The 22,492-nt window shown below is 44.8% G+C and overlaps 1 protein-coding gene across 4 annotated transcripts in view; it reads right to left on the minus strand.

The window, feature by feature from the left end:
• Positions 1-1,255: 1,255 nt before the first annotated feature.
• The window catches only part of ZNF490 (zinc finger protein 490), a 31,216-nt gene continuing 9,979 nt past the window's right edge, over positions 1,256-22,492 (minus strand). For 2 of the 4 annotated variants that reach the window (XM_054464102.2, XM_054464103.2), the window contains 3 exons: positions 4,536-4,662; positions 3,953-4,013; positions 1,256-2,815 (listed from right to left, as the gene is read on the minus strand). In XM_054464102.2, the coding sequence (XP_054320077.1) occupies positions 1,576-2,815; positions 3,953-4,013; positions 4,536-4,662 (1,428 nt within the window). In that variant the 3' untranslated portion in view covers positions 1,256-1,575. Of the gene's footprint in view, positions 2,816-3,952; positions 4,014-4,535; positions 4,663-12,744; positions 13,611-18,864; positions 18,993-19,391; positions 19,891-22,492 lie in introns of those variants that run through there. The other 2 variants (XM_063657900.1, XM_054464106.2) reach the window with 2 other exon arrangements.

Here is a 22,492-nt window from a genome sequence, read left to right on the forward strand (position 1 = left end):
TGGGTGGTTTCATGGTTTTGAAATGAACTAGAGGCCAGGCGCGGTGGCTCACGCCTGTAATCCCAGTACTTTGGGAGGCCGAGGAGGGTGGATCACGAGGTCAGGAGATCAAGACCATCCTGGCTAACACAGTGAAACCCCGTCTCCACTAAAAATACAAAAAATAAGCCGGGCGTGGTGGCAGGCGCCTGTAGTCCCAGCTACTCGGGAGGCTGAGGCAGGAGAGTGCCATGAACCCGGGAGGCGGAGCTTGCAGTGAGCTGAGATCGCGCCACTGCACTCCAGCCTGGGCAACAGAGCGAGACTCCGTCTCAAAAAAAAAAAATAAATAAAAAAAAGAACTGGGGGCTGGGTGTGGTGGCTCACGCCTGTAATCCCAGCATTTTGGGAGGCCAAGGCAGGTGGATTACCTGAGGTCAGGAATTCAAGATCAGCTTGGCCAACATGGTGAAACCCCGTCTCTACTAAAAATATAAAAATTAGTTGGGCGTGGTGGCATGTGCCTGTAATCCCAGCTACTAGGGGGCCTGAGGCAGGAGGATTGCTTTGACCTGGGAGGAAGAGGTTGCGCCATTTTGACTCCAGCCTAGGCAACAGAGTGAGACTCCATCTCAAAAAAAAAAAAAAGAAAGAAAAGAAAGTAAAATGAACACTTTGGGAGGCCGAGGTGGGTGGATCATTTGAGGTCAAGAGTTTAAGATCAGCCTGGTCAACATGGTGAAACACTGTCTCTACTAAAAATATAAAAATTAGCTGGGCATGGTGGTGGGCACTTGTAATCACAGCTACTTGGAAGGCTGACGCAGAATTGCTTGAACCCAGGAGGCAGAGGTTGCAGTGAGCCAGGATCACACCACTGCACTCCAGCATGGGGCGAGAGTGAGACTCCATCTCAGGGGTGGGGGGTGGGGGAGGGGAAAGGTTGGGTGCTGTGGCTCACGCCTGTAATCCCAGCACTTTGGGAGGCCGAGGCGGGCAGATCACCTGAGGTCGGGAGTTCGAGACCAGCCTGACCAACATGGAGAAACCCCAACTCTACTAAAATTACAAAATTAGCCAGGTGTGGTGGCGCATGCCTGTAATCCCAGCTTCTTGGGAGGCTGTGGCAGGAGAATTGCTTGAACCCGGGAGGCGGAGGTTGTGGTGAGCCGAGATCGCACCACTGCACTCCAGCCTGGGCAACAAGAGCAAAACTACATCTCAAAAAAAACAAAAACAAAAAACAAACCCCACAAAAGATGGGACGGATACAGAATTTTCTTTATAGTTTCTCTCCAGTATATATTCCCAGGTGTCTTTAAAAGACTGTGTGAAGTGAAGGCTTTCCCACACTCGGTACATTCATAGGGTTTCTGTCCATGGAGTCCATTCACATATTTGCAATCCCGCAGGACAGTGGAAGTTCCTCCCCTATTTGTTAAATATTTCATTGCCGCATGAGTCACGTCTTGAAAGCGAATTAGGAAAACTGAAGGCTTAATCACACCATTTACATTCCTTGAATTTCTCTCCAGCGTAAATACTCTCATACATCCAAAAGGAACTAATACAACTGACAGCATTACCACAGTTTACTTAGGGCTTCTGTCTAGTATGAGTCCTTTCATGCACGTGCAAAGACTTTGAGTAACTGAAGGCTTTACCACATTGTCTACACTGAAAGGGTCTTTCTCCAGTATGAATTCTTTTGTGTACTTTCAGGGAATTTAAACAAGTGAAAGCTTTGCCACACTGCTTACACTCACATGGTTTCACTCCAGTGTGACTTCTTTCGTGCCTTCGAAGGTGACTGAAGTAAATGAAGACCCGACCACATTGTTTGCATTCATAGGGTTTCTCTCTAGTATGGGTTCTTTCATGGATTCGAAAGTGAGTGGAATAAAGAAAGGCTTTACCACATTCTTTACATTCGTAAGTTTTCTCGCCAGTGTGAACTCTTTCGTGCAACTGAAGGTAACTTGAAGAATTGAAGGCTTTACCACATTGTTTACATTCATAGGGTTTTTCTCCAAAATGAGTTCTTTCGTGCACTTCACAGGAACTAGATGACTTGAAGGCTTCCCCACATTTCTTACATGTATAAGGTTGAACTCCGGTGTGGGTTTTCACGTGTTTTCGAAGGCTTGAGTGAGAAAAGAAGGCTCTCCCACATTCCCTACATGCAAAAGGTTTCTCTCCAGTGTGAGTTTTCTCATGACTCCGTAAGTACGTGGGACAACTGAAGGCTTTCCCACATTGCTTACATTCATAAGGTTTCTCTCCAGTGTGAGTCCTTTCATGGGTTAGAAAAGGCTGATAATATATAAAGGCTTTTCCACACTGTTTACATTTGTACGGTTTCTCTCCAGTGTGATTTTTTTCATGGCGCCGAAGAGCAGTAAGATATCTGAATGCCTTCCCACATTCCTTACATTCATAGGGTGTCTCTCCAGTATGAATTCTTATATGGTTTCGAAAGGAAAAGAGAAATGCGAAGGCTTTGCCACATTCCTTACATTCATAGGGTTTCTCTCCAGTGTGAATTCTTTCGTGGGTTCGAATACTGGAGCTGCGAGTGAAGGTTTTCCCACATTCTTTACATTTATGTGGCTTCTCTCCATATTCGTGACACTCATTTGGTTTCTGTTCAGTGTGAGATCTCATGTGCCTATTAAGGGAGACCTGATGCATGAAGACTTCCCCACACACACTGCAGTCACATGGCTTTAATCCAGTAGGAGTTTCCAGGTTCGTATTAAGATCAGGAATCTGGCTAGTGCTTTTTCCACACAGACGATCTTCTTTATTTTCACAGAGTGCTTCAACCACAGGACCTCTGTAAAGAATGAGTACCATATTATTAATAGTTTTGTATTAATGATCTTATATTTATTAGCAAGTACCAGAATTACATTTTAAATATTTTCAGAGAAACTGTATGTTATCTGCCCTGTCTAAATTGTTTTGAAAGCTAATATACTCAATACTCTAGAACAGGCCATGACCATAGCTATTATCAAAATAGACAAGAAAAAAAATTAGTATTTTTTTTTTGAGACGGAGTCTCTCTGTCGCCCAGGCTGGAGTGCAGTGGCGTGATCTCAGCTCACTGCAACCTCCGCTTCCTGGGTTCAAGTGATTCTCCTGCCTCAGCCTCCCAAGTAGCTGGGATTACAGACATGCACCACCACGCCCCACTAATTTTGTATCTTTTTTTAGTAGAGATGGGGTCTCAAACTCCTGACCTCAGGTGATCTGCTTGCCTCAGCCTCCCTAAGTGCTGGGATTACAGGCATGAGCCACTGTGCCCGGCCAGGAGTTTTAAATGCTGTTTCATAGTGATTTATTTTCACACCCTGAACACCTATTGCTTTTTTTTTTTTTTTTTTTTTCTGTAGAGACAGGTTTTCGCTATGTTGACCAGGCTGGTGTTGAACTCCTGACCTCAAGCAATTCCCCAGCCTTCACCTACCAAAGGCTGGGATTAGAGGTGTTCGCTACCTTGCCCAGCCAATGACAGTTTCTTTTTTTTTGTTTTAGACGGAGTCTCGCTCTGTCACCAGGCTGGAGTGCAGTGGATCGATCTTGGATCACTGCAACCTCCACCTCCCAGGTTTGAGTGATTCTCCTGCCTCAGCCTCCCGAGTAGCTGGGACTACAGGCGCGCGCCACCACGCCTGGCTAATTTTTTGTATTTTTAGTAGAGACAGGGTTTCATCATGTTGGCCAGGATGGTCTCGATCTCCTGATCTCATGATCCACCAGCCTCAGCCTCCCAAAGTGCTGGGATTACAGACATGAGCCACCACGCCTGGCTGCCCATGACAGTTTCAATGAAACACCTTCAGTAAAAATTTTCTAAGAATGAATAAACTTGAAACTCTGCTTATTGTTTTGCTTGCTTGGCTTTTGAAATTTATGAAATACTAAGATTCTCTCAGGGGCTATATAATTATTCGTGAATGCAACTCACCTTAGATTTTTTCCCTGGTTTTTGTGGTCATCTTCAATATCCTGGTCTTTCCATTTTTCCCCTAAAATACAAGCCCAGAGAACTCACTATAAATTATTAGAAGTTATAGAAAATTATAACACTCTAAGATCCATGATTAGCTATTGATTAGCTATGACCCTGTCTGGTCTACTTACTAAAGTATTCTCTTCCCACAATTTTTTTTTTTTTTTTGAGACAGAGTCTCGCTGTTGCCCAGGCTGGAGTGCAGTGGTGCAGTCTCAGCTCACTGCAACCTCGGCCTCCCGGGTTCAAGCAATTCTCCTGCCTCAGCCTCCTGAGTAGCCAGGATTACAGGCACCTGCCACCAGGCCTGGCTAATTTTTTATATTTTTAGTAGAGACGGGGTTTCACCATGTTGGTCAGGCTGGTCTCTGACTCCTGACCTCGTAATCCGCCCTCCTCAGCCTCCCAAAGCGCTGGGATTACAGGCGTGAGCCACCGTGCCTGTCCCCTTCCCACATTTTAAACCTTGGAACACAGTTGTTGTGTAAGAAACACCTGTTCCCTCCTTAATTAAGTAGAGAAATTATGTCACCCTTACCTATACAGGCCAGGTTCTTGAAGGTTGCCCGCATCACATCTCTGTAGATATTCCTCTGGCCAGGATCCAGCAAAGCCCACTCCTCCAGGGTGAAGTTCACAGCCACATCCTCAAGGGAGATGGAGTCCTAAAACATCCCCCATGTGTGTTTAGGAGGAGGGGAGAGATTCGCAGTAGTGAGGATCCATTCTCAGAATTCCTGAGAAATTCCATATAATCCTGTAGTCTCGGTTTAGTGGTATAACTTGGTTGTCAGAACTCTTCACTCTTTCCACACTCACTTCCTCATAAATTTAACACTATCATGAACATACAAAAATTATCTCTGTATATATATATATATTTGAAACGGAGTCTTGCTCTGTCGCCCGGGCTGGAGTGCAGTGGCGCAATGTCAGCTCACTGAAAGCTCCGCCTCCTGGGTTCACACCATTCTCCTGCCTCAGCCTCCCGAGTAGCTGGGACTACAGGCGCCCGCCACCACACCCGGCTAATTTTTTGTATTTTTAGTAGAGACGGGGTTTCACCATGTTAGCCAGGATGGTTTCGATCTCCTGACCTCGTGATCCGCCCGCCTCGGCCTCCCAAAGTTCTGGGATTACAGGCATGAGTCACCGCGCCCGGCCATTATTTCTATATTTTAACTGTGATCACTTGAAGCCTTATTGTTTTTTTTTTTGAGATGGAGTCTTGCTCTGTCGCTCAGGCTGGAGTGCAGTGGTGCGATCTTGGTTCACTGCAACCTCCTCCTCCCAGGTTCAAGTGATTATTCTGCCCCAGCCTCCTGAGTAGCTGGGACTACAGGCGTGTGCCACCACGCCCGGCTAATTTTTTGTATTTTTAGTAGAGACGGGGTTTCACCATGTTAGCCAGGATGGTCTCGATCTCCCGACCTCTTGATTCACCCCCTTTGGCCTCCCAAAGTGCTGGGATTACAGGTATAAGCCACTGCGCCCAGCCACCTTATTGTTCTTTAAATGCAGACCCAAGACCATCTTGGAGATATGAGAGAAATGCTATACAAATGAAACAAATTGTAAGATCATCAATTCCTTGTGAGAAAAACTATTTCATTTTCTACCTTATTACATACCGTATCACTCAGCATTTCATGAAACTTGGGGTCAAATCTGGATGAGATTTTAATAAATGAATACACCCTTTAGACTATAAGCTGCACATCTTCCACTGAGGATGAAAAACTGTGTATTTTTCTTTTTCATAAACAACATGAGAGATCAGGAAGTCTGTGAAAAGCGAGAAGTCACTGGTCATGTTGCCCTGAAGGATCCCAGGCCATTAGAACCAAGCAAATCCAGGTGGCTGAATGAAAATATTCTTTTGCATTAGTATTAATTTCAACGTGTTTGTGTAATATTTATCATAGGTTCAGTTTTTCCTTTCTGTCTCATTTCATGGGTCTAGGAGGTTATTGGAAAGAAAGCACACCAACTTGGACCTCTATAAAACCCCTGTTCTCATGAAGGTTTATTACTCACATGCTTGAGCTCTCAGGCAAAGCTGTGTAACTCTCAAGCACTTGTGAAATGGCTTCAGAGAGCAAGAAAAGGAGCCTGGCTGGGGATTTTTACTGACATTAGGGAGTGGGCTAGTGTGAGTTCAAGCATACAGGTGGAGGCTAATGTGAATTGGCTCTGTCGCCAGCACCAAATGAGAGTGACCCAGGCTTTCTTCCTACCACATCCATATGTGGGGTACACAGTGGAAACTGAGGAATGAGGTTTTAAAGCTGTGAGCAGTCAAAGGCCAGGCGGGTTGGCTCATGCCTATAATCCCAGCACTTTGGGAGGCAGAGGTGGGCAGATCACTTGAGGTCGGGAGTCCAAGCACTAAACCTCCAGCCCTTTTTCTCTCCCCCGACTTTGGGGGCTAGGGATAGAGGAAGATCAAGACTGGGTGTCTTTCGGGACATCAATCCCCACCCTGAAGTTAGGTAGGCATTCCTTCCAGTAGTCATTTATTTACAAGAAGAGAGACTCCATGAAATTCCAAGAGATTTAGGAACTCTGTACTAGGAACCACACACAAAGACCAAATGTCTTTCTTATCATAGCACAGAACATCATGGCTCAGGGGCACAGGCTCACCAGAAGACAGATGATTCATAGGATTATATCATGTTTCTACTCCAGCCACTGGTAACAGTGTGACATTAGAGTTTTGTTTTTATTTTGAGACCCAGTCTCACTCTGTCACCCAGGCTGGAGTGCAGTGGTGCAATCTTGGCTCACTGCAACCCCTGCCTCCAGCGTTCAAGCAATTCTCCTGCCTCAGCCAACCGAGTAGCTGGGATTAGATTACAGGCATGCGCAACCACACCCAGCTAATTTTTGTATTTTTAGTAGAGACGGGGTGTTTCTTCATGCTGGCCAGGATGGTCTTGAACTCCTACCTCAAGTAATTTGCCTGCCTCGGCCTCCCAAAGTGCTAGGATTACAGGAAAGAGTCACCACTCCTAGCCTGGGTTTTTGTTTTAAAACAGTAGAACGGGCCAGGTGTGGTGGCTCACGCCTGTAATCCCAGCACTTTGGGAGGCCGGGGGTGGGCAGATCACTTGAGGTCAGGAGTTTGAGACCAGCCTGGCCAACATAGCAAAACCCCATCTCTACTAAAAATACAAAAATTTGCCAGGTGTGGTGGGCACCTGTAATCCCCGCTACTTGGGAGGCTGAAGGAGGAGAATTGCTTAAACCCAGCAGGCAGAGGTTGCAGCGAGCCAAGATCGCGCCCCTGCACTCCAGCCTTGGCGACAGAGTGAAATTCCACCTCAAAAAATAAAATAAAATAAAACAAAACAGTAGAATACAATGAAACAATATTCTATTTCTTTCTGCATGTTTCACAATTGAAGAAATCTCTAGAGAACCCCAAAAATGACAGAACACAGAAAACCAGGGACATCAAAGGCAATTTTATCTGACACCTACAGCTACTGAAAATAGTAAACACAGCCTAAAATCAACAGGATAAACCTAAACCCTCACATTTAAAGCCTGTTTACCTCAGTTCCTTTTCAACACCATGCCCAGATTTCAACAAAAATTACAAGATATATTAAAAGACTTAGACGGTTTGAAGAGAGAGTGCAGGCACCAGAACCAGACTGAGATATAAAACAGATGCTGGAATTACCAGACCAGAAATTTATTTCTTTTCTTTTTTTTTTTTTTTTTTGAGGCAGAGTCTTACTCTGTTGCCTAGGCTGGATTGCAGTGACACAATCTCAGCTCACTGATACTGTCATAGTGGATAAAAAAGAACACCTGGCCAGGCGTGGCTCACACCTGTAATCCCAGCACTTTGGGAGGCCGAGGCAGGAGGACCTCTTGAGGTCAGGAGTTCAAGACCAGCCTGACCAACATGAAGAAACCCTGTCTCTACTAAAAACACAAAATTAGTCAGGTGCGGTGGCACATGCCTGTAATCCCAGCTACTCACGAGGCAGGAGAATCACTTGAACTTGGGAGGCAGAGGTTGCAGTGAGGTGAGATCGCGCCATGGCTCTCCAGCCTGGGCAACAAGAGTAAAACTCCATCTCAAAAAAAAAAAAAAAGAAAAAGGAAAAAGAATACCTAACATATGTTGTCTGCAGGAAATCCACTTTTTTTTTAACTTTCTTTTGTTTTTTAGAGACAGGGTCATGCTCTGTCACCCAGGCTGGAGTGCAGTTGTGGGATGACAGATGACTGTAACCTCAAACTCCTGGGCTCAAAGGACTCTCACCTCAGCCTCTGAGTAGCTGGAACTACAGGTGTGCACTACCATCCCTTGATAATTTTGTTGTTTCTTTTTATAGAGATGGGGTCTCACTATGTTGCCCAGGCTTGTCTCAAACTCCTGGCCTCAAGCAATCATCCTGCCTCAGCCTCCCAAAATGCTGGGATTACAGGTGCGAGTCATCATACCTAGGCCAACAAATCCACTTTAAATGTATCACAAAGATTGGGGGGAGGGGGGAGGGATAGCATTAGGAGATATACCTAATGTAAATGACCAGTTAATGGGTACAGCACACCAACATGGCACATGTATACATATGTAACAAACCTGCACGTTGTGCACATGTACCCTAGAACTTAAAGTATAATAATAAAAAGTAATAATAAATATATCACAAAGATATATTAAAAATAAAGGAATAGAGAAAGATATACTATGCTAACACTAATTATTATCATTATTATTTTGAGACAAAGTCTCACTCTGTCACCCAGGCTGGAGTACAGTGGCGCAATCTTGGCTCACTGCAACCTCCACCTCCTGGGTTCAAGTGATTCTCCTGCCTCAGTCTCCTGAGTAGCTGGGATTACAGGCACGCACCACCACGCCCAGCTGTTTTTTTTTTTTTTTTTTTTTTGAGTCGAAGTTTCTCTCTTGTTACCCAGGCTGGAGTGCGATGGCACAATCTCGGCTCGCTACAACTTCCGCCTCCCGGGTTCAAGTGATTCTTCTGCCTTAGCCTCCTGAGTAGCTGGAATTGCAGGCGCCTGCCACCATGCCTGGCTAATTTTTGTATTTTTAGTAGAGACAGGGTTTCACCATGTTGGCCAGGCTGGTCTCAAACTCCTGACCTCGGGTGATCCGCCTGCCTCCCAAAGTGCTGGGATTACAAACGTGAGCCACCATGCCTGGTCAATTTTTATATTTTTAGTAGAGACAGGGCTTCGCCACGTTGGTTAGGCTGGTCTCAAACTCCTGACCTCGTGATGTGCCCGCCTTGGCCTTCCAAAATGCTGGGATTACAAGCGTGAACCACCATGCCCGACCAACACTAATTTTTTAAAAGCTGGCACAGCCTTATTAATTTCAGAAAAAGCTGACTTCATAGCATGAAAATATCAGTGATAGAAGGGCATTACATACTGACAAAGGGGTCAATTCACCAAGAAGACAGGGCAATCCTTACTGTGTACGTACATTACCACAGTGGCAAAATATATGAGGGGAAAACTAATACAACTGAAGGAAGAAATACATGAATGCACTGGTACAGCTGTATACTTCAATAACCCCCACCATTAATTTAGAGATCCAGCAGGCAGAAGTCAGGAAGGACATAATTAAATTGAACAGCACCATCAAAACAACTGGACTTAATTGAAAACCAGAATAATTCATTCAGTAACAGCAGAATATACATTCTTCTCAAGTTCACATGGAATATTCACCAAGATATCTCACATTCTGGTAAATAAAATACTTCCTAGCCAATTTAAAAGACTAGAGAATACAAAACATGTTCTCAGATCCAGAATTGCTAACAGAAAGATAGCTTGAAAACCCACAAATACTTGGAGATTAAATCCTGAACTTCTAAATAATGCATGGATGAGAAAAGTCTCAAGAGATATTAAAAACTGTTTTGAATTAAATAAAAATAGAACTTATCAAAACACGTAGAATGCAGCAAAAGGAGTGCCTGGCTGAAATTTATACAATTGAACACATATACTACCAAAGAGTGATCTGTAATCAATAATCTCAGTGTCTAACTTAAAAAACTAATAACAGGCCAGGCATGGTGGCTCATGCCGGTGATCCCAGCGCTTTGGGAGGCTGAGTCAGGCAGATCACCTGAGGTCAGGACTTCCGAGACCAGCCTGGCCAACATGGTGAAACCCCATCTCTACAAATACAAAATACAAAATTACAAAAATACTCTCTAATGTACTCTAAAATACAAAAATTAGCTGGGCATGGTGGCACAGGCCTATAATCCAGCTACTTGGGAGGCTGAGGCAGGAGAATCACTTGAACCCAGGAGGCAGAGGTTGCAGTGAGCCCAGATCGCGCCATCACACTGCAGCCTGGGTGACAGAGTGAGACTCTGTCTCAAAAAAAAAATAAATAAATAAATAGAGAAAAACCAACAAAACCAAAAGGTAGTCTTGTGAAAATATCAATAATTAACTGAAAAATGTCTCCTCAAGCTAGCTAACAACAAAAAAGACAAAGATTATTAATATGACGAAAGGGGGGAAATGAAGAACCACTTGACAAAATTGAACATCTATTTATGATAGCAAACTAGGAATAGAAGGGAATTTCTTCTTTTTTTTTTGAGACAGGTCTAAGTTGTCCAGGCTGGAGTATATTGGCTATTTCAGAGGCGCCGTCATAGTGCTACAGCCTCAAACTGGTGGGCTCCAGCAATCTTCTTGCCTTGGCCTCCCAAGCATACAGGTGCGTGCCACTGCATCAGGCAAGAGGAACTTCTTGAGAAACTACATACAAGAAACTTGAGGTTAACATCATGCTTAATGTGAAAAACTAGATGTTTTCCCAGTAATATGAGGAACAAGGTAAGAAAGATCCTTCTCACACTCTCACCATTTATTTATTTATTTATTTAGTGACAGAGTCTCGCTCTGTCATCCAGGCTGGAGTGCACTGGCACAATCTCAGCTCACTGCAATCTCTGCCTCCTGGGTTCAAGCAATTCTCCTGCCTCAGCCTCCGGAGTAGCTGGGATTACAGGCATGTGCCACCACGCCCCGCTAATTTTTTTGTATTTTTAGTAGAGACGGGGTTTCACCATATTGACCAGGCTGGTCTGGAACTCCTGACCTTGTGATACGCCCGCCTCGGCCTCCCAAAGTGCTGGGATTACAGGCATGAGCCACCATGCCTGGCCTTTTGTTTTTTTTTCTTTGAAATGGAATTTCACTCTGTTGCCCAGGCTGGAGTGCACTGGTGCCACCTCAGCTCACTGTAACCACCTCCACCTCCTGGGTTCAAGAGATTTTCCTGCCTCAGCCTCCTGAGTAGCTGGGATTACAGGCGCACCCAACCATGCCCGGCTAATTTGTGTATTTTTAGTAGAGATGGGGTTTCACCATGTTGGCCAGGCTGGTCGTGAACTCTTGAACTCCATGATCCCCCCAACCCCCTGCCTAGGCCTCCTGAAGTGCTGGATTACAGGCATGAGCCACCGCGCCTGGCCCCTCTCACCATTTCTATTCAACATTGTACAACACTGAAACTAAGAAAAAGAAAAAGAAATAAAAGATATACCAACTGGGAAGGAAGAACTAAAGCTGTCTTTCTGCATATGACATGATTGTGTATATAGAGAATTTCAACAATCCACAACAAAGAAAATTCCTGGAACCAATAAGAGCAAGGTTGAAAGACACAAGCTCAACATATAAGGCCAACTCCTTTCCTATACAGCCACACAAATATAGTCAACTGATCTTTGATGAAGAACCAAAGGCAGCTAGGTGTGGTGGCTCACGCCTGTAATCCCAGCACTTTGGGAGGCTAAGGGGGGTGGATCACTTCAGCCCAGGAGTTAAAGACCAACCTGGGCAACATAACAACACTCCATCTCTATTTCTTAAAAAAAAAAAAAAAAAAAAAATTTTTTTAAATAAAAGAAAAATTAAATAAAAATGGATCAAAGATGTAACTGTAAAATACAATAAGACTCCTAGAGGATAACATAGAAAATCTAGATGACCTTGGGTTTGATGATGAATGATAACATAACATAAATTATAAGTTTGACTTCATTAAAATAAAAAAGTCCTGTTCTGGGGCTGGGCGCGGTGGCTCACGCCTGTAATCCCAACTCGTTGGGAGGCCGAGGCGGGTGGATGACTTGAGGTCAGAAATTCGAGACCAGTCTGGCCGACATGGTGAAGCCCCATCTCTACTAAAAATACAAAAATTAGCCAGGCATGGTGGTGCATGCCTGTAGTCCCAGCTACTTGGGAGGCTGAGTTAGAATAAATCGCTTGAATCTGAGAGGCTGATGTTGCAGTGAGCCGAAATCACGCCACTTCACTCCAGCCTGAGTGACAGAGACTCCATCCCTGCCGCCCCCCAAAAAGAGTCCTGCTCTGGGAAAGACCATGTTAAGAAAATGAAAAGACAAGCTACAGACAGGGAGAAATTCTTTGCAAAACACCTATCTGATAAAGGACTGGTATTCCAACTACTAAAAGAACTATTAAAACTCAGTAACAGGAAGACAATCCAATTAAAAATGGGCAAAAGATATGAACATACACATCACCAAAGAAGATTTAGAGATGGTAAAGAAGAACATGAAAACATGCTCAACATCACACAGCATTAGGGAATAAAAAAAACTAAGATAAATAAAACTGAGTAAGATATTACCACACTCACTAAATGACTAAATTTTAAAACACTAAAAACACCAAATGATGGTGAAGATGGAGAACAATAAGTATCATCATTATTTGCTGCTGGCAATGGAAAATGGTACTCCCACTTTGAAAGGCAGACAGTTACAAAACAAAACACACCCTTAAATTGTAATCTAGCCATCATGCTCCTAGGTATTTACTCAAAAGAGTTGAAAACTTATGTTCATGCCAAAACCTGCACATGAATGCTTATAGTTGTTTGTTTGTTTTTTTGCTTTTTCCAGTTGTCAAATGATCCTTTATTGAAATATTTTCCTTTGTGCTTAACTGGCTGGGCATTCCACAGCACCAATGTTGATGTCATCTATGATGTCATGAGGGTGGCGGCCATCAACATTACAGCCCAGGCAGTTCCCAGGATCTCTTTAATAGTTCCAAAGAGTTCTCTGGCTAAGGATCGGTGCCACATCTGTCGAGCAATGTTGACGATCTCATCAAAAGTGATATTCCCACTGTGTCTAATGTTTTTCTGTTTCTTTCTGTCTCTTGGTGGTTCCTTGAGGGCTTTGATGATCAGGGCAGAGGCAGAAGGCACCACCACAATCTGGGCCTGTCTGTTCCGAATGGTCAGTTTCACTGTAATCCTCAGGCCCTTCCAGTCACCCGTTGCCTTGGCAATGTCATCACCAACATTTTTTGGAGACAGACCCAGGGGGCTGATCTTGGGGGCCAGGGCAGAAGTGGCACCGACTTCACCTCCGGTGCACCTCAGGTATATGACTTTGATCTCGTTGGGGTCGAACTTCGGCAGCATGGTGGAGGCGGCTGGTGTCGGATGAACCCGGATTCGGGACGATAGAAGAAAGTTGCACCTTGACCTCCTCCGAGCCCAAAGCCGAGAGCAAGTGCTTATAGTTTTATTCAAAACCTTGCAAACCTTAGAGTGAACCAAGATACCTCTCAATAGACATATGGATAAACCATCTGGTTCACCCATAGAATGATAAAAAGAAATCAGGTATCAGCTGGGCGCGGTGGCTCATGCCTGTAATCCCAGCACTTTGGGAGGCCAAGGAGGGCGGACCATGAGGTCAGGAGATCGAGACTATCCTGGCCAACATGGTGAAACCCTGTCTCTACTAAAAATACAAAAATTAGCTGAGTGTGGTGGCGCTTGCCTATAATCTCAGCTACTCGGGAGGCTGAGGCAGGAGAATCAGGTATCAAGCCATGAAAAGACATGGAGGCTAAGTATGGTGGCTCCCACCTGTAGTACCAGCTACTCAGGGCACTGAGGCAGGAGGGTCACTTGAGTCCGGGAGTTCAAGACCAGCATGGGTGATATGACGAGACCCCATCTCAATTAAAAAAAAAAAAAAAAAAGACGTGGAGGAACCTTGACTTGAACATATATTATTAAGTGAAAGAAGCCAATCTAAATGGTTATATACTGTGTAGTTTCAAAGATGACATTCAGGAAAAGACAAAATTATGACAGAGTAAAAAGGCTTTTGATTGTCAAGAATTTGGGAAGAGGGAGGGATTAATGAATAGGAGAAGCACAGGGGATATTTAGGTGAGGGAAAGCATCCTACATGATGCAGCTATGATGAATAGCAGTTATTATGCATTTGCCAAAACCCACAGATTGTATAACAGAGTCAGCCCTAATGTAAACTGTGGACTCTGAGGCATCAATATTGGTACATCACTTATAACAGATGTATTAAAGTAATACAAAATATAAAAAGGATAAACTATGTGGAGGCAGAGGGATCAAGTGGGAACACTACACTTTCTCATCAATTTTTCTATAAGTCTGAAATAGCTCTACAAAAATAAAGTCTACTAGAAAAAGAAAAACGATGAAGACAGGCTAATGACAATTCACGCCATTAATGGTTGATGAATGAAACATACAACCTTTCACTCAATTCATGAATTTTATTTTAGTAAGCCTTTATGGTGCTTTGTGAGCCAGAGACTGGTAAAGGCGACGAAAGTTCCACAGGATGCCTTGTTCAAAAGCCCATCACTCTCTACTTTGAGAAGTGAAATAAGAGCTTTGATTAGTATCAATAGTGTCCGGAACTCTTGCACGAATATGAGTGTCCAGGCGGAGCCTTGGATTGTGGGATTACCCTATGTAGAGGTGTGTATTATGTTGACTTATATGGCTAGCCGTGAGGTAAAAAAAAAAGATTCCCAGAGTTTTGTGGGTTTTTTTTTTTGTTTTCCCTTTGAGATGAAGTCTCGCTCTGTTGCCCAGGCTGAAGTGCAGTGGTGCAATCTCGGCTCACTGCAACCTCCGCCTCCCAGGTTCAAGCGATTCTCCTGCCTCAGCCTCCTGAGCAGCTGGGATTACAGGCGCGAGCCACCATGCCTGGCTAATTTTTTTGTATTTTTAGTAGAGACGGGGTTTCCCCATGTTAGCCAGGCTGGTCTCGAACTCCTGACCTCAAGTGATCCACCCACCTCAGCCTCCCAAAATGCTGGGATTACAGGCGTGAGCCACCACATCCAGCCTAATATTCCTAGAGTTCTTTTACTACAAAGGTGCAACTCTTAGACAATCACTCAAGAGTGTGTAAACATGTACAGATGGGATTTATTGTTGGCCAGTGCTAAGATGACTAACTGATGAGCTGCCCCTTGAATCCAGTCGTTTATCAGGTCCATTTCAATTAAGGGATAAAAAGCAGCAGCTCTTCACCGAGAGCTCCAACGTGTACAAATGTGGCCATGTCAGCCATCAAGTCTACACACTCCCTACTGCTGTTCACTCAGTAGCAAAGGATCTAGGAGAAGTTACACCTCCTCTAGCACCATGACATCTGGCAAGGAAGTAAGAAAAGAAGTCACCCTCCCACCCCAACTCCTACAGAGAGGATATGCTGAAGGCTAACATTTGGCTCTGTAATTTTGAAAGGAGGTCTGTGTAGGTTGCTGTTTCCAGGACCCATGGCAAAATGAGCAGTTGAGTAGAGTCACATGCTCAGGGCCTGGGAGAGCCTCAATGTTCAGGATAACCTAGTACAAGGTGATCATTGCAGCTCTAATGGCATATAGTGTGGGGCCAAGGGCTGTTTCTTGCATCAGAGCCCTATGGACAACTTATGGTCATCATGGATAACTACAAGAAGCATGAGAGGAGGTTTCTAAAGCCACTATAGTGGCCAGGAATGGTGGCTCATGCCTGTAATCCCAGCACTTTGGGAGGCCATGGCAGGCAGGTCACCTGAGGTAAGGAGTTTGAGCCAGCCTGGCCAATACGGTTAAAACCCCATCTCTACTAAAAATACAAAAATTAACTGGGTGTGGTGGTGCACACCTGTAATCCCAGCTACTCTGGAGGCTGAGGTAGGAGAATCGCTGGAACCAGGGAGGCGGAGGTTGCAGTGAGCCGAGATTACGCTACTGCACTCCAACCTGGGAGACAGAGCGAGACTACATCTCACACACACACACACACACACACACACACACAAAAAAGCCTCTATAGTGCTCTGGTGGCACTAACAGGACTGCCTGCCGTATGGCAATTTAAACAGTGTTTAAAGCCTTTGTGGTAACGATATCCAGGCAATGATGACCAATTTGCAAGTCACAGCATAAATGGGCTTAAGTGAACTTTATAAAGGACTGTGTTACCTCCTGAACATCAAAAAAGCCCAAATGATGTTGTGGGTGCCAACAGGAACAACAGCAGTAGGCAGAGGTTGCAGTGAGCTGAGATCACACCACTGCACTTCCGCCTGGGCGACAGAGTGAGAGTCTGTCTCAGCACTCCCGCCTGGGCGACAGAGCAAGAAGACTCCATCAATCCATCTATCCATCAATCAATCAATCAGTGTACCTTGCTTACATTTAGTGGGATCTCCAGATATAACTGATTCCTAGGATCGATTAATCCCATGAATGAATGTCAGTTAGTGCATTACAGAGATGTTAAAATTAATTCAGAACCAGGCTGGGCCTGGTAGCTTATTCCTGTAATCCCAGCACCTTGGGAGGCCAAGGCAGGAGGATTGCTAGAGCCCAGGAGTTTGAAACCAGAAATATATATATATATATATGATTTAAAAAATAATAAAATTCAGAACCAATGTCGGAGAGGCCTGAAAGCCATGCACGTGCAATGTCCTTTCCTCTCTTTTTTTTTCTGAGACCGAGTTTCGCTCCTGTTGTCCAGGCTGGAGTGCAAGGGCGCGATCTCGGCTCACCGCAAACTCTGCCTCCCGGGTTCAAGAAATTCTCCTGCCTCAGGCTCCCTAGTAGCTGAGATTACAGTCATGCGCCACCACGCCCAGCTAATTTTGTATTTTTAGTAGAGAAGGGGTTTCTCCATGTTGGTCAGGCTGGTCTCCAACTCCCGACCCGACTGCCTTAGGCTCCCAAAGTGTTTGGATAACAGGTGTGGGCCACCACGTCTGGCCTTTTTAGTTGCATAATTCTTTTACTATATTTTGGAGTTGCAATTAGGTCAAAACCTAGAAAAATGCTTCATTTTTTTTTCTTTTGTGCCCTTCCTTCTTTCATCTTTCTCTGTTTTGTTTCTGTGGTCACTTAATATGCTTCTGGGCAGAAGGGTTACCTTCCTACCTTAATATTTATTAATATATTTTTTCCTCCAGAGAACCTCAAATCGTAGGTTATGGGCCTCACCCACGGCACTGGTGGCGTTAAAAGGTTTCAGGGCTGGGCGTGGTGGCTCACACCTGCAATCCCAGCACTTTGGGAGGCTGAGGCGGGTGGATCACCTGAGGTCAGGAGTTTGAGACTTGCCTGGCCAACCTGGCGAAACCCCATCTCTACTAAAAATACAAAAATCAGCCAGGTGTGGTGGCAGGTGACTGTAATCCCAACTACTCAGGAGGCTGAGGCAGGGAGAATTGCTTGAACCTGGGAGGCAGAGGTTGCAGTGAGCCAAGATCATGCCACTGCACTCCAGCCTGGGCAAAAGAGCAACTCTGTTAAAAAAAAAAAAAAAAAAAAAAAGAAAAAAAGAAAAAAAGGTGATTTGGGCCAGGACAGCAGCTCACACCTGTAATCCCAGCACTTTAGAAGGCTGAGGCAGGCAGATCACTTGAGGCCAGGAGTTCAAGAACAGCCTGGTCAATGAGAGGCAATCCCATCTCTACTAAAAATACAAAAATGGGCCAGTTGTGGTGGCACACACCTCTAATACCAGCTACTCAGGAGGCTGAGGCCTAAGAATTGCTTCAACCTGGGAGACAGGGGTTGCAGTGAGCCAAGATGGTGTCACTGCACTCCAGCCTGGGCGACAGAGAAAGACTCTGTCTCAAAAAAATAAATAAATAAATAAAAAAGTGATTTGATCAAGGAATCCAAGGGAAAGAAACGCAAATGTTTTAATCTGTTTAGATAAGGAATTGCTTCTCCACCGTTAAAATGGAAAACTCACAATCGAAAGGTAAATACATTCACAAAGGCCAGGCATGGTCACGCCTATGATACCAACATTTAGGGAGGCCAAGGCAAGAGGATCCCTTAAAGCCAGGCGTTCGAGACTAGCATGAGCAACATAGCAAGACCCTGTATCTACAAAATAAAAATTTGAAATTAGCCAGTAGTGGCAGATGCCTTTACAGTCCCAGCTACTCAGGAGGCTGAGGCGGGAGGATCGCTTGAGATGCAATGAGGTTTGATGGCGCCACTGCACTTCAGCCTGGGCGACACTGCGAGACCGTCTCAAAAACAAATTCCCAGACTTGAGAGCGGTAACCCAGTGGGTCAGTGCCTGGTGATGACAGCAGGGGCATCTGAGCGGCCACAGGAACGAACTCTGGGAGCTCCACACGCCCTCCTCTCCCCTAGCTGCAAAAAAAATGTTCCCTCCTCTAGGCTTCAATTCTCACAGGTGGATTCACCTTAATGTTCTGACCCAAATGGATTCTCAAACGCACGAGAATCCCTCATGACTTTCCCGTGGCCCCTGCACAATCTTCGGAGACGCGGTGCGGCGGGCGCCCAGCTGCCCGGAAAGGGCTCCGGGGCCAGGGCCGCAGTCGCAGGGACAGGACAGCTACCTGAGGTCCCAGCTGCCGGCCCAGCCCCACGCTGCTAGGAGACCCTCGGGTCACCTGCGCCAGGAGGACTAAGGTCTTCCCAGAGCCGGTTCCGACAAGTCCCCTCCTCAGGTCTCGGGACTCCCGGCCCCGCACACTCACCATTTCTCGGCTAACGGAGGTTCCAGGAGTCCTCCCTACGGATCCCTCACTACCTGCAGGTCCCAGCGCGACAAAGCATATGCAGAGCCCCAGAGAGTCCGAGGCTGGGACGCAATCCTAGCGAACCGCTAGAATAAAGATGTTCACACGCGCATTCAGAGCTAGGGTGCAAGCGCCTTTTCAACACCGATGCTGATTGGACAGTTTGTGTGGCCCCGCCCCCTCACCCCTGCGTGACAGCCATGCAGGAGGGCACGTGGTTGAGCCGAGCTAGCTTCCCAGAGTGGGTTTTCCCGGCGGCGATATTTGCATGCAAGAGGAATTTGTTTTTTGCCCGAGGTCCATTTTTAAGTGGCCTATTCAGTAGTGTTAAGTGTAGTTACATTGTGAAACCAATCTCTAGAACTGATTTAATCTTGCAAATTTGAAACTCTTTATCGATTGAATAACATCCCATTTACCGCTCACCCTCAGCCCCTGACACCCACTATTCGACTTTCTGATTGTATGAATTTTATTGTGGGTACCTCATATAAGTGGAATTATTCTGTATTTGTCCTTTTCCGACTGGCTTATTTCACTTAGCATAATGTCCTCAATCGTCCTGATGCTGTAGCATGTGTCAGAATTTACTTCCTTTTAAGACAATTAAAGGCCAGGCACGTTGGCTCAAGCCTGTAATCTCAGCACTTCGGGAGGATCCCTTGAGGCCAGGATTTCCACACCAGCCTGGGCAACATTGTAAGAATCTGCCTCTACAAAAATAAAAATTAAAAATTAAAAAATATAGATTCCAGCCGGGTGCGGTGGCTCTCGCTTGTAATCTCAGCACTCTGGGAGGCCGAGGAGGGCGGATCACGAGGTCAAGAGATCAAGACCATCCTGGCCAACATGGTCAAACCCCGTCTCTACTAAAAATATAAAAATTAGCTGGGCGTGGTGGCACGCGCCTGTAATCCCAGCTACTCAGGAGGCTGAGGCAGGAGAATCGCTTGAACCTGGGAGGCGGAGGTTGCAGTGAGCCGAGATCGCGCCACTGCACTCCGGCCTGGTGGCAGAGCGAGACTCTGTCTCAAAAAACAAAAACAACAATTAAAAAAAATAGCTATTGCAACAGAAGCTACTCAGGTTTTTAAGAAAAAGTGTGGTTTAGACACTTAGAAATGTCTTCGGGAAAAAAAATTGTTAAGTGCACTGTAAAAGCATCACATGGTCTAGCCTCGTAATAATTCTCCCCCTTTTTTTTTTTTGGAGGCGGAGTTTCTCTCTTATTGCCCAGGCTGGAGTGCAGTGGCGCGATCTCCGCTCACCGCAACCTCCGCCTCCCGGGTTCAAGCGATTCTCCCACCTCAGCCTCCCGAGTAGCTGGGTTTACAGGCATGAGCCACCATGCCCGGCTAATTTTGTATTTTTAGTAGACACGGGGTTTCTCCATGTTGGTCAGGCTGGTCTTGAACTCCCAACCTTAGGTTGGGATCTGCCCGCCTCAGCCTCCCAAAGTGCTAGGATTACAGGCGTGAGCCACCATGCCCGTCAATAATTCTCCCTTTTTTAAAACCCAGGATTCTGCCGGGCGCGGTGGCTCACGCCTGTAATCCCAGCACTTTGGGAGGCCGAGGCAGGCAGATCATGAGGTCAGGAGTTCGAGACCAGCCTGGCCAACACAGTGAAACCCCATCTCTACTAAAAATATGAAAATTAGCTAGGCATGGTGGGGCACACCTGTAGTCCCAGCTACTAGGGAGGCTGAGGCAGGAAAATTGCTTGAACCTGGGAAGTGGAGGGTGCGGTGAGCCGAGACTGCATCACTGCACTCCAGCCTGGGCAACAGAGCAAGACTCCATCTCAAAAAAAAAAAAAAAATTAGCCGGGTGTGGTGGCAGGGTGCCTGTGATCCCAGCTATTCGGGAGGCTGAGGCAGGAGAATCGCTTGAACCTGGGCAGTGAGCCAAGATCACGCCACTGCACTCCAGCCTGGGCAACAGAGCGAGACTCTGTCTCAAAAAAAAAGAAAGAAAAAAAAAGAGACATAAAGAAAGTTATAAAAATAAATAAGTATTTTTGGTTAAAAAAAAAAAAAGCTTAAAGAAAAGATATTTTATATAAAAAAGGATCTTGTATGATAGATTCTTGTCCTAAAGAAAAATGACTGGTTGTTTAAAAAGAGGGATGTTTAGGACAAGTCAGAAAGTCAAGGCCTATCACAGAGTATAAGTCATGAAAGAATTTATGAAAGGGAATTTATGCAAGAAATGTTGTAGAATTTAAAGGTGTTTAGGCCTCCTGAATGCTTCATAAAATGCCATTATGACTCTTAACTGTACAACTTGCCTGCTTTACAGCTAGGGAAGGCCTGGGACACATGAAGTTAGATGCTAGAATGAGTCAGACCTTATCTGCACTTCTTTCTAGGTCCTAGGCTCTCCACCTGGTACATAATTAAAATAACTTACCAGGTTTTTCACCAAAAGTAAAAGTTGCTAAGAATCAATATTGTAACATGTAATTGAGACTACTGGAAAAAATAGTTTTACATGCAAGGTGTGTAGGGAAAGTAGAGTATACTTTTGGTAAAAAGATTATAAGAAGGCATGGGAATGTGGATTTTTTTGCCTAAATTAAAAGGTTAATGGATTAAGTTAGATAAAATAAAGCTGAAAGTTTAAGCAAGTTGTGGAAGGTTGATTGCAAAAGAAATTCTGTGTGTAAACATATTGGCTAAAGTTAAAGGCGGTATTATCCAGTTTTTCTGTAAATTGAATATTAAAAGCACAACCGGTTTCTCTTAGAACACTAACCTGCTCTTTAACAAAAATTGTAAAGGGTAATAAAAAATCTATAAAAATTGCCAAACATTGGCGTAAATATCTATAAAATTGGGTAAATATGTCTATAAGGTTTTATTAAGAATTGGGTTTAGGCTGGGCGCGGTGGCTCATGCCTGTAATCCCAGCACTTTGGGAGGCCGAGGCGTGCGGATCATGAGGTTAGGAGATCGAGACCATCCTGGCTAACATGGTGAAACCCCATCTCTATTAAAAAAAAATACAAAAAAGTAGCCAGGCATGGTGGTGGGTGCGTGTAGTCCCAGCTACTCGGGAGGCTGAGGCAGGAGAATGGTGTGAACCCGGGAGGCGGAGTTTGCCGTGAGCCGAGATGTGCCACTGCACTCCAGCCTGAGTGAAAGAGCGAGACTCCGTCTCAAAAAAAAAAAAAAAAAAAAAGAAAAGAATTGGGTTTAACAGTAATAGTATACTAATGTAAATGTGAAATTTGGCTTATTTGGTACAAAAATCATAGAGGAAGCAATGTCAAATATAAAATGGGGTATGGCTTTCTTTGGACTATATCTGTATATATATGTTATTGGTATGTGTTCCAAAATGATGGAAAACTCTTGTAATTCTGCTATATCTTAGTGTATGTTATCAGTAATAATTATAATTGCTATGTTAAATTACTGTGTGCCACAGAGTAACAGATTTCCTTGTCAATTGTGTCTTTAACTATGGCTACCCTAAAACTTTGTCATCCATGAACAATTCTTGTCTTGTCTTGCCTTGGTCCTCTTTAGAAGGTGGTTTTATAATCAGCTATAAAGCTCTAACAGGTGCTCTTGAATGCAAGT

Source organism: Pongo pygmaeus, chromosome 20 (assembly GCF_028885625.2).
Source record: "Pongo pygmaeus isolate AG05252 chromosome 20, NHGRI_mPonPyg2-v2.0_pri, whole genome shotgun sequence".
NCBI lineage: Eukaryota > Metazoa > Chordata > Mammalia > Primates > Hominidae > Pongo > Pongo pygmaeus.